The 14,109-nt window shown below is 44.0% G+C and overlaps 1 protein-coding gene across 1 annotated transcript in view; it reads left to right on the forward strand.

Annotated features, from left to right (window-relative positions):
* LOC135214901 (protein jim lovell-like) overlaps positions 1-14,109 on the forward strand; it is a gene marked incomplete in the record, with an annotated part of 123,043 nt that overhangs the window by 60,482 nt on the left and 48,452 nt on the right. The window contains 3 exon segments of the mRNA XM_064249354.1: positions 3,171-3,828; positions 10,282-10,409; positions 10,545-10,649. Coding sequence (XP_064105424.1) covers positions 3,171-3,828; positions 10,282-10,409; positions 10,545-10,649 — 891 coding nt within the window.

The raw sequence follows: 14,109 nt of genomic DNA on the forward strand, positions 1-14,109 counted from the left end.
CACTCCGAGAGTCGTCAGACAGGGATCTGACCCTCAAGACTCTCTTCTTGCTGGCCCTGGCATCGGCGAAGAGAGTAGGGGAACTTATGGTCTTTCGTTCCACGTAAAACATACCAGGGGATGGGGATCGGTTCGAGTCTTTCACAATCCCCTCCCTAATGGATTTCACCGACAACAATATGGATGAGATGCTGCTTTGTCCTGTGAGGGCGCTACAGCACTATCTGAAGAGAACTCGGGACCTCAGGCCTGAGTGTCGACACCTCTTCTTTAGCACCGGGGTGACCAAGAAAGAAGTATCCAAGAACACACTTTCTTTCTGGCTATGTGAGGTAATCAGGAGGGCATACGAAGCTGATGGTAGCGACGACATCCGTACCCTTCGTTTGAGAGCCCATGAAGTCAGAGGTATTAGTCCTTCCCTTGCGTTCCGCAAGAACTTCTCCGTGGCGCAGGTCCTGAAGGCAGAGGTCTGGTCTAACCAGACCACCTACACCTCCTTCTACCTTCGGGATATTGCCCACAGGTCCTTGGACACTTTTTCCTTGGGTCCCGTGGCGGCTGCTCAACACATTGTGTAGCTTACCCAGCACCCGAGCGGACAGAACAGCATCGAATCCTGGTGTGATTGCATGAATGGATGAGTGAATGAGAGTGTGACTGGCTTCTCTTCCCCATCTTTTTCTCCCCCTCTACCTGTGGGCAGAGGGCCGCGGTCGTCACTTCACTGGAGCAGGATGAGATGCAGGTAAGCTACTTGACCGAGCCCAATCCTATCCCTTTCATTAGGGATTGGAGCGAATATCTACCACTTCCCCCAACAAGGGGGGAGAAGTGGAAGCCAACAAGAGACAAACCCATTACTTTATATTGCCCCTTGCAATAGGAACAAGTTCTTGCTTGCTAGTTTTAAGAGGTACGCTTGCCTCCCTCTTATTACTTGGGTCCAGAGGTCTGACCATTGATCCTGCGGTACATACCCCGATCAATTGGGCAGAGGCTAGGATCCCTCCCTCTGCTCTTACGACCAGGGAGGGAATCCAAGGTTGGGCGAACACCAGTCTGTTCTTAAGACTCAGATTCCTCCCACCAAGAAGTGAGTCTTCCTATTGTAAAGGACCGATGGTTTGTATTACGTATCGGAACAAATGGCAATTTGTCCAAAATTGCATTTTTCCTAACGATACAAACCTGAGGTCCTTTACACATAGTCCCACCTCATGCCATCCCTCACTCTGCATTTTTCCTGGGCCTAAAGCAAAAGTGATTCTTCACCTCCCAGTCGCACGGTGCACCCACTGTCGGACAAGCAGTTAACTACCGAACTCCCTTGTTCGAAGCTTACGACTGTTCCAGCTGCCGCTAGTTACCTTCCTATTGTAAAGGACCTCAGGTTTGTATAGTTAGGAAAATATGCAATTTTGGAAAAATTGCCATTTTCTGCTGTTTGTTCAGTATTTGGTGTTTTAAAATCAAAGAATATATTGATTGCAATAGGTAGTAGTTAAATTATATCACTATACTGAATGATACAGAATGGGTTTTGTTCAGAGGTAAGTTCACTCAAGGTAAATTCCTCATGTTATATCTTGGAAAGCATATACCCGCAGTACTTTTAAGCCAATAGCAATTGTGAAAGCTCTCAAGAAGCCAAATGCCTGCCTGCCCCTTCTCACACCCATCCTGCCCAGTTTCTCTCTCTCTCTCTCTCTCTCTCTCTCTCTCTCTCTCTCTCTCTTATCTCGCTCTCCTCTCTCTCATCTCTCTATCTCTCTCAATCTCTCTCTCTCTCTCTCTCTCCCAACCCTAAAAATTCTTTCCCTGATATGCCAACCTCACAATAACCCTTTCTCAGCCTGTTTATAAGTGTAGGCAGCATTACTAATGCTTCTTTACACTCACGCAGCATTGCCAACCATCTGAACAGTCTTAAATTTTGAGAATTTATATATACGTATATGATATATATATATATATATATATATAATATATATATATATAATATATATATATATGTTTTTGTATATAGTATATACAGTGGACCCCCCGTATTCGCGTTCTCCGGATTCGCGGACTCACACATTCGCGGATTTCTCTCGGGAACGTTTCCCTGCATTATTCGCGGTATTTTTCTGAGAAATATCCACAAATTCCTGGTTTTTGTTATCAATTTCATCATAAAACGCACTTTTTGTGATAAAACTATTAAAAAACCAAGTATGAAACTTTTTAGTGGTTTTTCTTAAGTTTTAACTAACAAAATAGGCTGTTTTTAGTGTTTTTATAGGGGTTCCAAACGTTCGCGGATTCTAACTATTCGCGGCGGGGTCTGGTTCGCATCCCCCGCGAATACGTGGGGACCACTGTATACATATATGTATACGTATATACATATACTATTGGGGTTCTGAGAACCCTCTAGATAATGTTGAGTTCTGGAGTTCTCTAGATAATGTTGAGTTCTGGATGAGGTGAAACTGAATAATCATCGTACTACTATAGTATTTACATTGTTTTGGTGTACACTGTACCTGTGTATTTCTTCAGATGGATACATATAACAAGTGACTAAGATTCTAATAGTTCTCCCATTGTCATTTTGATATCACTGATTCTAGTGGGTAGCCTGACAAATAGTAGGGTTAGCTCTATGTAATAGTGATTTTGAAGTCTGCAATATGTTGGATCTTTGAAGTACAGTATTTTGAGTTGGTTTTCTCATATACATAACTGATGCATTTAAACTCACTCATTATAGACATTGTTACATTTATCTCATTGTCTTGTAAATTGTCACATTGATCATGCCATGTATTTATTGATCATGGTATAATACTGGATGTGAATATTTTAATATTTGATAAACTATTTGTAATTTCTTGTAGCATGTTCAAAAGCTTGAAATTGGAAAAAACAAGAGCCAAAATGATCAGTTGAAGTAAACCAAAAGTTTTCCGCAAATATCCGATGGTATATGTTGAAAATTCTTGGCTAATTTCAGCTGATCATTTTTACTTTTGCTTTTGTTGTTTCCTATCATCAGAATCTCAAAAGATCAAGCAGCATAGCTTGACTTGACTTTTTTGCTTTAAATAAGCCTTATGTATATTGATATGTGATGAACAAGGTGACATTGATTATCCTAGCAAGAGTTTTTTTTTTTTCTCTAGCAGGCCAAATGGAGGTACCCTTCTCAATAATAGTGGCCAGGGAAGTTTTATTGCTACCCCACTACCCTCTGAAAAGGATTTTCCAGCTACTGATAGCACTCGCAAGGCTGTGAATCACAAAGACAAATCAGATAATTCTCGGAAGGAAAATCATAACATGTCAGGAATAAATAACCATATTGATGAAGATGTATGTAGTATATCAGATGAATTTGAAGATGATAGTGAGGAAAGTTTTGAGGAGAGATTACTTGAAGAAAACAGTAAAAGCATTTCTGAGAAGGTAGCAGTAAGTCAAACTAGCAAAAGTCCAGAAGCTAACTATATCCCTAAACCCAAGAGTAAGCAGTGTATACAAGAAAAGCTTCCTAAACCAGGTTCTCAGAGTAAGGAAAAACCTCTAACACCCACAAGTAAGCAGAATATAGAAAAGTTGCCAAAACCTCAGAACAAGAAAAATTTTGAAGACAGTCCAGCGAAGGCTAAAAAGCGATTAGGTTTTGATCAGTCAGAAAGCCCATCAAAAGCAAAGAAGAAATTGAAACCATACCATTCTGCCAGTCCAAGTAAAAAAAATAGGGAAAATAGTGAATCAAAGGAAGATAGAAGAGCTAGTCCAAGAGTTAACAAGAAGAAAAATTCTCAACCGCATCAAAAAGTAAGTGTGTGTTTTGTATTCTTAAATTTATTTGAACAATAGATGTGGACAGCGTAGTCCTGGTTGTCTGCTTGGAACAGGCAATTCTTATATTACTTAGTGTTTGCTGAAGCATTCCTAGGTAGCAATTTTCACATGCTCAGCTAAATTCACTTACAGCTTTAGTTCATAAAGGAAAGAAATCTGCTTGTATATCATCATTGTAATCAGTGTGTTTTCTTGCGTAACCCATTAGCCATAGTTAGACATATTTGTATTGTCAACTTCCCTCAGATTTCGATCTTTTGATGTTTCGAAGACTGAAAAAACAAGAGTAGGTCCATTGAAAAGGAGTAACTGAATTCCTCATTCTTTTGCTTGTCTGAATCACTTTAGCATACCATGAGAATTTCTTGAGCATGCATTGGCAGTTTGAGTAATATAACTCATTTTCATTCATGTTTGATGTTTTATTTGTTCCGATACGTAATACAAACCATCGGTCCTTTAACAATAGGAATGTAATGAGCGGCAGCTGGAACCGGTCGTAAGCTTTGAACAAGGAGGTTCAATAGTTAACTGCTTGTCCGGTAGTCGGGTGTCCCAGCCAACTGGGAGGTGAAGCTTCACTTTGCTTTCGGCCACCGTTCGTGTCAGACGTGTTGTTTGCTGCTCTGCCCGGTTGTGTCGTATGCTGAGGATTTACTTCATTATCATGAAGCATATTTTCTTTACTTTCTCTTATTCTGAGTGCTTGAGTGGAAATAATGTGAGTACTTGGTATAATTTTTTTTTTTTTTTATTGCTCGTGGTTGTGATTGAATATGGATTCCTGCGAGCCGGAGAGACCCCCTGCCCCCCCCCCGTCATCTGCAGATTGTGCCCTGGCGTGGAGGGCCATAAGTGTGAGGCCTTCAGATCCCTATTTGAGGTTGATCCTCATGAATTTTGTACTCGGTGTAGAGGGCGTGAGTGCTCTCACACCGAGTCTTGTGATATTTGTATGTATTGGTCGGAGGGGCAGTGGGAGCGTTACGAGGGGAGGAAGAAGGCGTGTAAACCGGCCAAGGAGTCATCAGAGGGCTCTCCAGTTACTCCTTTGGTCACGGACACTTCTGCATCTTTCCTCCCTCCGTCGCAGCTCCCACGTATGGGTCCTTCCCTTTCGGGGGGGTGTGTCTTGTTCCTTTTCCTCCCTCAATCAGTCGAGTGTGGAGGAGGGAGCGAGACACCCCGACGTTCAGTTGTACTCGGGGTCTTCCGTTCGCTCGGGGTGGGACCTGTCCTCCCCCGGGCAAGGGGGAACCCCTCCTACTAACCCGACCATTCCTTCCTCAGGTAAGCCTGCCGCGGGGGATGATCTCGGCCAGGTCTGGTGCGTGCTGGGACTCCAGGGGACACCGAGCGTTCAGGGGCTGCTTTACCACCTTGCGTAGGGTTCCAGGCCGGTAACCCATGGTCCGGAGACGCTGACGACTACGACGGTGTCGACGCCAGGGTATGCTGCGCCTCCTCATCTGGTCTATACGCAGCACGTGACCATGGTGACCCCAACAGCTGCAGTGCAGGCTCCGCTGTTGGGTCTGCAGAGGAGGGACGTCACCCTGCTGCCTGGTTTTGCCGCTCTCGCCCCAGCCCCTGATTTTCGGTGTCTCAAGAGCTCGCCGCTTGATCTGCCGCCAGTACCCAAGATGTCGCTGGCTCCAGTACCGCCTCCTGTGCCTGTACCTGCTGTTTCTGTGCCAGTCCTTGCCATCGTTGTTCCTGCCTGTGGTGTTGCTGCCCCCACCGCAGGTCCCTCCGGACAGGTGCAGCCGGGCCCTGTTGCTTCGGCAACTGCCCCAGCTCCGTCCTGGATGGAGGACCTGACGGTGGTCCTGAGGAAGCTGACGAAGAAGAGGAAGGTGTCGTCGTCGTCTTCTTCGTCGTCGTCTGCAGCCGCCTCTTCCCCTTCGACTTCCAAGGCCCCACAGCCAAGGAAGAAGAAGGCAGCCTCCTCCCCCCACAAGAAGTCTCGCTGAGAGACCTCTAAGGGTCCGTCCCACTCTGATGGGACAGTTGGGGCTTCTGCTGGTCCTCCCATTCCTTCAGGAACGGGGCCTGTCTCTCCTTCCATAAGGAAGAAGAAGACAGGGACCAGAGGAATACCGGCTAACACTGGTACCTCCTCGCCTGGCGCCAGAGGTTCTGCCTCGGCACCAGGATCTGTCTCGGACTCTCGTTCGTGAGAAGTACCGAGTGTACAGTCGCCCACGGGTGACCATGCAGCCAAGATCCAGGCAGCCGAGCCAGCTCGCCACCAGGACCCAGGCACAGAGCAGAAGACTGGTGGGGGTCGCTCAGGTGACTCCCGCCAGGCCAGCGATCGCTCTTGTGGCGATCTGCTGGTCCCCAGGGTTGACGCGACGGTCCTGCCGGACCGTTCGTGGGTTGAGGCGAGGAAGAGGTCGCCAGGAGGCACCATGGCGCGCCATGAGGACAGGCCTTGCTCCCACCTCGACAGTGGACTCTACCAATCCCCTGACTGCCGCTCCCACTGGGACTGGGCGGATAGGGGGACTGGCAGCAGCTCTCCTGACGCTCGGGATAGTCGCCGTGGTTCTCGGTCCAGAGGTTCCCAGGGGAGCCGTGTGACTAGGCCTGCAGCTCGATCGTCACCGTGGGTTGGTGATCGCCTGCAGCCCTCCCAGCATGCCGGTTATGCCGGTGGGCAGGGAGGGAGCGTCAGGTCTTCCTCTCCGATCCCTTCAACTTCCTTGGGCAGCACCAGGAAGAGCAAGGCAATCAGGAGCGATTGCGAGGAGTGCGCTTCTTGCTTTCGCTCCACGAGGGCCTACGAACCTGACACGGCCTAGGACCGACCAGATCGTACGCTCGAGTGGCTGGAGGAGACCATGAGGGGTCTGTTGTGGTTCCTCCTGTAGAAGGAGGAGGGTCTCAGGAGGCGTTCTCCTTGGATGGACTTGACGGTCCATCTCCTCAGGACACGGTCACTCCCGAGATCCAGAGGTCATTCGCAGAGGTAATTGCGCTGATTTGTCAGCACAATGACCTCGGGGAAGGGTCAGCGCTCCCGCCTTCCGAACCTACGTCTAGGCTGGAGTCGTTCTGGGGTCCTAAGAAGGAACCCAGGACGACGGTGGGTCTGCCTCTATCAGCCTTGGCCGACAGTGTGCTGGGCCAAGTCGACTCTCTTGTCTCCAGACAGGAGGGACTGCTTCGGTCCAGCAGGTGGTACAAGCTCCTTTCCCCCCCCCACCATCACCACCACCACCACCACCACGACAGAGGCGCTTCTACGTGCCTTCGGAGGACCCTCTGCCGCCGAAACAGGTTAATCCGGAGCTGGCTAGGTTAACTCCGGGGGTGTCTCTTCAACACCTGCTGTCAGAGAACCTCTGGTTCTCCCAGCAAGGGGCACTAGCGTTGGAATCGACTGCCATGGCAGCATTCCAAGCAGTCTCCTGGTTAGACCTGTGGTCCCTCACAGTGTCTAAGGTCGCGACCTCCTCGGGAAAGATCACTCCCAAAGGAGACCCGGCTTTCGGGAGACTGTGCCAGTCTGGAGGTATGGCGATTTCCACCTGGCCCACCAGATGGCCAACCTGTGGGCCAACCTGGTTCTGAGGCGTAGGGACGCAGTCCTCACTCGAGTCATCAGGTCGGCAGGACGTGAGGTGGCTTTAGGTCTATGCAACGGACCGGTGTGGAGTTCCCCCGCTCTCTTCCCCAGAGAGATGGTGGATGCTGCGCTGGAACAACGGCGCTCTGAGGAGAGTGACCGATTAGTACACCAGGCAGTCTCAAAGGCAGCTGGGCAGCCTCGATCCACTGCGGCTAAGCCCAAGAGCTTGGCTAGCGCTTCCTCTGTGGCTAAGATGACGGCCTCGTCGAAGCCGAGAGGAAAGACTCTGCCTTCGATGTCTTCTGTAAGGAGTGACTGTAACCAGCCCTCCTCCCAGCCCTCCTTCTCCCGAGGAGGATCCTCTTCTTGCTGGCCCTGGCATTGGCAAAGTGAGTAGGGGAACTTCATGGTCTTTCCTTTTGTGATGGTAATTGCTTCATAGCAAAGAAAGATAAAGGAAAGGAGGACGCATTTTCGAGAAGTTCGGCAGTAAGGAGGCTTTCGCGCCCTTGTTGGAGGCGCCTATCTTCGTGGTGGTTCTAGAATCAGCAGGAGTGTTGTGGAGCGCAAAAACGCGCCAATGTTACGTGAGAAACGCCGCGATTCTCTGATGCAATACCTCGTCTAGATTCATCTAAGAATGTCTAGAAACCTCGGGAGTCTGTGACGTTCGCCGTAGGCTCCGCCCCCAGAGTGCCGTATAAATACGACGAACGAACTTTGGAGAGAGTGATCGTAGAAGAGAGAGAGAGATCGTAAAAGAGAGATCACCAGTTAGTCACAGAGAGCCACAGATCAGATTATCAGTGAGAGATCAGCAGCAGCAGAGATCTTCCGTGAGATACGAGAAAAAGGAACCGACGAAGTATCAATCAAAAGAAGAGTTGTTCGAGAGTTGGTTGGATATTGGTCTAGTCGTCTTCAGGTGTGGTCTACCGTGTTATCTTGACGTCGAGCAGACTTCAGAGAAGAAAAGGTCCTGTTACAGGTGTTGGGGAATTCCTGCCTTACAAGAAGATTAGTTTCTGCAATACGGAGTCAAGAGGACGTCCGCAATCGCCGATCTACATTTATGAAGCCAGCGCATCGAACCGCCAAATCGAGTAGCAAGTATTTGAATTGCCGCACTGTTCCCCCAGTTCATGCAGTGTAAGATTCTATCTTTTTATGTATATAGAAGATACCATTCTGCATTTACCTTTGTTAGTAAGCTTGTAAATAAACCTTTGTTGTGTTAGTGTTTCTTTCTATATTCATATCCCCAGTTTCAACTGTTTGTGTTGATAAGTTTTTTTTTTATTTTATATCGAACCTGAAGCAGACCTCCCTCAGAGGCCGTAACATTGTCTCCGAGATATCTAAGAGTCCGTAACACCTTTGATGTTAAGCATACGAGGGAATGGGGATCTGTGACGCTCGATTTCATCCCGGACTTTGTAGCGAAGTCGCAGAATCCTTCTGTCCCTGACGACCGGTTCGAGTCATTCACGATCCCCTCCCTGAAGGACTTCACCGACGATGATGCGGATGAGATGCTGCTTTGTCCTGTGAGGGCGCTACGGCGCTATCTGAAGAGAACTTGGCACCTCAGGCCTGAGTGTCAACGCCTCTTTGTTAGCACCAGGGTTACCAAGAATGAGGTGTCCAAGAACACTCTTTCTGGCTTTGTGAGGTGATCAGGAGGGCGTATGCTGTGGATAGGAGTGACAACACCCGTACCCTTCGTCCGAGAGCCCACGAAGTCAGAGGTATTGGTCCAACCCTTGCGTTCCGCAAGAACTTCTCCGTGGCACAGGTGCTGAAGGCTGGGGTCTGGGCCAACCAGACCACCTTCACATCTTTCTATCTTCGAGATATCACCCACAGGTCCTTGGACACCTTCTCCTTGGGACCAGTGGTGGCTGCTCGACAAGTTCTGTAGCTTACTCAGCTCCCGAGCAGACAGAACAGCATCGCATCCTTGTGTGACTGCATGAATGGACGAGTGAAAGAGAGTGTGACTGGCGTTTCTTCCTCCTCTTTTCTATCCTCTACCTGTGGGCAGAGGGCCACGGTCGTCACTACGCTGGACAGGAGGCAGATGCAGGTAAGCTACGCGACTGAGCTCCGTCCTATCCCTTTCAGGAGGGATGGGAGTGGTTATCCACCACTCCCCTAACAAGGGGGGGAGTGGATGCCACAAGAGACAAATCCATGATCTTATATATGGCTTTTGAAGTAGGAACTAGTTCTTGCTTCCTATTCATAAGAGGCACGCTTGCCTCCCTCTTATGAATTTGGTCCAGAGGTCTGACCACTGATCTTGCATTGCACACCCTGATCAGCTGGACAGAGGCTAGGATCCCTCCCTCTGTTCTTACAACCAGGGAGGGAACCAAGGTTGGACAAACACCAGTCTGTTCATAAGACTCAGATTCCACCCACCAATAAGTGAGTCTTCCTATTGTTAAAGGACCGATGGTTTGTATTATGTATCGGAACAAATCACAATTTGTCGAAAATTGTATTTTTCCTAACTATACAAACCAGAGGTCCTTTACACATAGTCCCACCTCATGCCACCCCTCACTCTGTTTCCTGGGCCTAAAGCAAAGTGAAGCTTCACCTCCCAGTCGGCTGGGACTCCTATTGTAAAAGGACTTCAGGTTTGTATAGTTAGGAAAAATATAATTTTTGACAAATTGTGATTTTCTTCAATTTCTTTTTATCATGGTCTAATCAGTCTTCTTGTCATGCTTTTGATATGGTTAGTGGTCACTGTTTTTAGTTAGGATTTTTCTTTAATATTATTCTATATTCTTTATTATTTGTTCTTAGTGTTCTATATACTGAATATTTTGAAATTTCAGGTTAAACCCCCAGCTTACAAGATAAAGAAAATCCCACTTCAAGTACAGAGTAAACTGTATGGCCGAAAACAAGCAAAAATAGAACTTGCTGCCTATGCACTCAAATATGGATTTGAAGCTTCTCAGAGGTGAGGTACTACAATTAAATATTTTTTTAAATTGAAGTTTTTCCTTTAATTTTTTTATGCAGTTTAAATTAGACTTGAGTGAATAATATTAATAAATTCTAGGATCTTACAGGTTTGTCTGATTCTTCTTTGTAGGTATGCTTCAACTAAATATGGTGTGAAGATCAGATCTAAAAGTTTGGAGAAGCTGGTATCCATGTATTCTGGTTTGGCCAAAATGAAGATGAAAGGGCTGAACAAGTAAGTTTTGAAATTTCTGAAGAGTACTGTATTTGATGTGTTCAAATGTTGCATGCATATGGTAGTTGTTGAGTAGTGAAATAGAGGTTTGTATATTTTGTTTATAGGATTCCATTTACTGATATTGTATGATGTAATTGCAGTGTTTTCTGTGCTTGTTGTTTGCTTGTCTGTTATTCTCATAATATTTCTGACTCAGGTTTTTAATATTTTATTTAGTTTGTTCTTTTAATCACATTTTTTTCTTGTTTTCTTTTTGATCAATTGTTGTTTTAGTGTAGTACCATATCTATTAGCTTACTCTTTTAAGTTTTTTTATTGAGATTTTAGGGAAGTATGGCTTCAGGGAAGAGAAATCAGAATGTACATACTATTCGAAAAATATTGAGTCAACATTGTTACAATTATCTGAACCAAGTGTATCCTTAAAGCAAACAAAAATTTCTCTTGAGAAATGAACTTATCTATGTTGAGTTTTTGTTGAATTTGTTTTCCATACTGCAGTCTGCTGGTATTCATTAAGGAAAGGTTACAGCTATAGCTAGCTGCTCCAGCTTTATGCCATAGACCATTCATTTTTTATTTAGGTTTTGTATGTCTGCAGCTGATGGTGGTTTTTTGCTGCATATGCTGATATGCACAAAGAATATGAATATTCCCCTCTTGAACTTGAGCAGTTTCTTTTGTACTTCTACAAGTTTTACATCAAGTCATGTCCACCAACATTTACTTTGCTTGCTTTAACCACAACTCTGGTTCAGAGTTAATGGACTTCTATCATCTTTTCAGTGGTCACCCGTTTACCATGGGCACTTTCCAATCATTTCCTACTGGCTTGACTATTACCAGACTTGTATTATATGTCTTTCCTTGTTTATTATCTGTTCTTTATGTACATCCTCCTTATTATTACCTTTTTCCCATCTTTGTTGTTGGCTGAGTGAATTATTGTTGGCTGAGTGAATCTTTGTATTTCATGATGTGACTCATTGTGCCTTCCTGGATGAAGGTCACCATCTCAAAGAAGTATTCAGCTATCCCTTGAAAAATGTAATACTACATACTTGTATAAAATAGTTTTGGAGCTGTGGGAACTGCACCCCATTCTTGATGTTCCTCAACTCAAGCTGTTTGAGTTTATAATTACTGATTTCTTAACCCTTAAACACCCAGCCGCTATTTACCAAAGTGTCTCGTATGCCGGCTGCGTTGGGGAGTTAGCGCCGAAGCGGAAATAGTTTTTTCAAAAATCACAGCACGCTTAGTTTTTAAGATTAAGAGTTCATTTTTGGCTCCTTTTTTTTCAGTGCCTGGAGTTTAGTATGCAACAGAGAGAAAATATTATCACAAAATGATGCATGAATTCGCAACGAGCGGATGTAAAAAGTTTTTTCAAAAATTCACCATAAATCAAAATATTGTACTAGAGACTTCCCGATTGTTGCAAAATGAAGGCAATTGATTGAATATTACTAGACTGTAAGTGTTTTAGCTTACAATTGCAGTTTTCGACCATATCGGTCGAGTTAAAGTTGACCGAAGGTCGAATTTTTTCTATTTATTGGGATTTATATGAAAATATTTCAAAACTGATAAAAACTACAACCATGAGTTATTTTTTTATGTATTCTACATGAAATTATGCACATTTTCATATATAAAACTTTAAATGTAACGGCTAATATAAAATGGTGCAAACATTACGACAAACTGACGAAAGAATTTCTGAGATTTTCGGCAGAGTTACCGCGCGGATGTAAGGAAAAAAGCGTTTTTAAAAATTTCGCCGTAAATCGAAGTATTGTGCCAGTTTTCCAATTTTTTGCAAAATGAAGGTAAATGATTGAATATTACGGGTGGTTAACGGCGCAATCGCTCAGCGGCGAATCGGTTTTACGTCTGTCGTCAAAAATATTCATTAAAAAATAAGTCATTTTAAGGTATTTTTATGGCATAATTTTCAGTTAACAGCGCCGCTAGCACTGTTGTCTAACGAGTTCATACATTTGTAGAATTGCCGTTCAGACCATAAAGTTTATGCAAATTATATTAACAAATTTTATGGAGAGGTATTACATAGGTATTAGGGTAAAATATATGCTTCTGACGCTGTTCTATGCCGAATATATTGAGTTACTTAAGTGCAAATTTAGCTATAGATGTGTCGATTTATAAATGTTCATGCTTTTATGTTTAAAATGTGTATGAAAATATTACGTATAGGGTATTTTTATTTTTGCACAGAAATATGATACGAAGGCAGCTTTTGAAACTGCCCTTCACATTATCAAATACTACAATGTTTTTTCATGTTCTTTCTTGTAAACCGCTGCCTGCTGCTCTTCCAAAAAGATAGAGTTGAAAAAAAAGTGCAACTTAGCGATCGATGTGTCAATTTTTATAAATATTCATGCTTTTATGTTTAAAATGTGTATGAAAATGTATTACGTATAGGGTATTTTTATTTCTGTGCAGAAATATGATAAAAAGGCAGCTTTTGAAACTGCCCTTCACGTTATCGAATCCAATGTTTTTTCATGTTCGTTCTTGTAAACCGCCATCTGCTGCTCTTCTGAAAATATCTAGTTAGAAAGAGTGCAAATGTAGCTATCGATGTGTCGATTTTTTAATATGTTTATGCTTTTATTTTTAAAATGTGTATGAAAATATATTACGTATGGGGTATTTTTATTTTTGTACATAAATAAGATACAAATTAAGGCACCCTTTGTAACTACGCTCCACGTTGTCAGGGGATGTTTTTTCATGTTTGTTCTTGTCCGCCACTGTTCCGAAAAATGCATGGTGTTATTTTATTAATTCTGCATCTTTTCCATAAATCCTTTAAAAAGTTATACATTATTTTACTGTATCCAATTATATTGTATGTATTCTAATATTATTGTATTATAAAATACTATGGCAAATTTAAGCCAGTATTCCGCGGAGTGGCCAATGTTGTGGTTTGAAATGAGCTGATGGCGAATACGAGATTACGAGTTTGTTTCGCCCTAACGCAGTTCTGAGTGAATTCTCTTGCTTCTAGTAAGCATAAACGAATATCTAGATACTTGACTTATGTGAGTCAAGGTTATTTTTCCTTATACAACTTGTTTTTAGGTGGAAATATGAATTGAATATGTCTCGTTGTGAATGTGAACTACTTTTTTTTTCGTTAACACATTACGTTGGCGGCATGTTTATTGCGTAAAAAAATTATGTGATTCCGTTCGCAATTCTCCTTTATATCATCGTAGTACGAACTTTACGTTATTTATCTCATATCGGCGTGAAAACAACAGTAAAATGTGTTCTTTCAAGCACAGTAGTTTTGATTAAAATGATTTTATCTCAATTTTATCTACGGTTGTGTTTGATGGCATATGTTTACTGGAGTATTATCCTTGTTGCCGATGTACGATAATAGTCATTAGCAGCTTGAACTCAGCTTCAGTTATAA

This window comes from Macrobrachium nipponense, chromosome 46, assembly GCF_015104395.2.
Source record: "Macrobrachium nipponense isolate FS-2020 chromosome 46, ASM1510439v2, whole genome shotgun sequence".
NCBI classification, from domain to species: Eukaryota; Metazoa; Arthropoda; class Malacostraca; order Decapoda; family Palaemonidae; genus Macrobrachium; species Macrobrachium nipponense.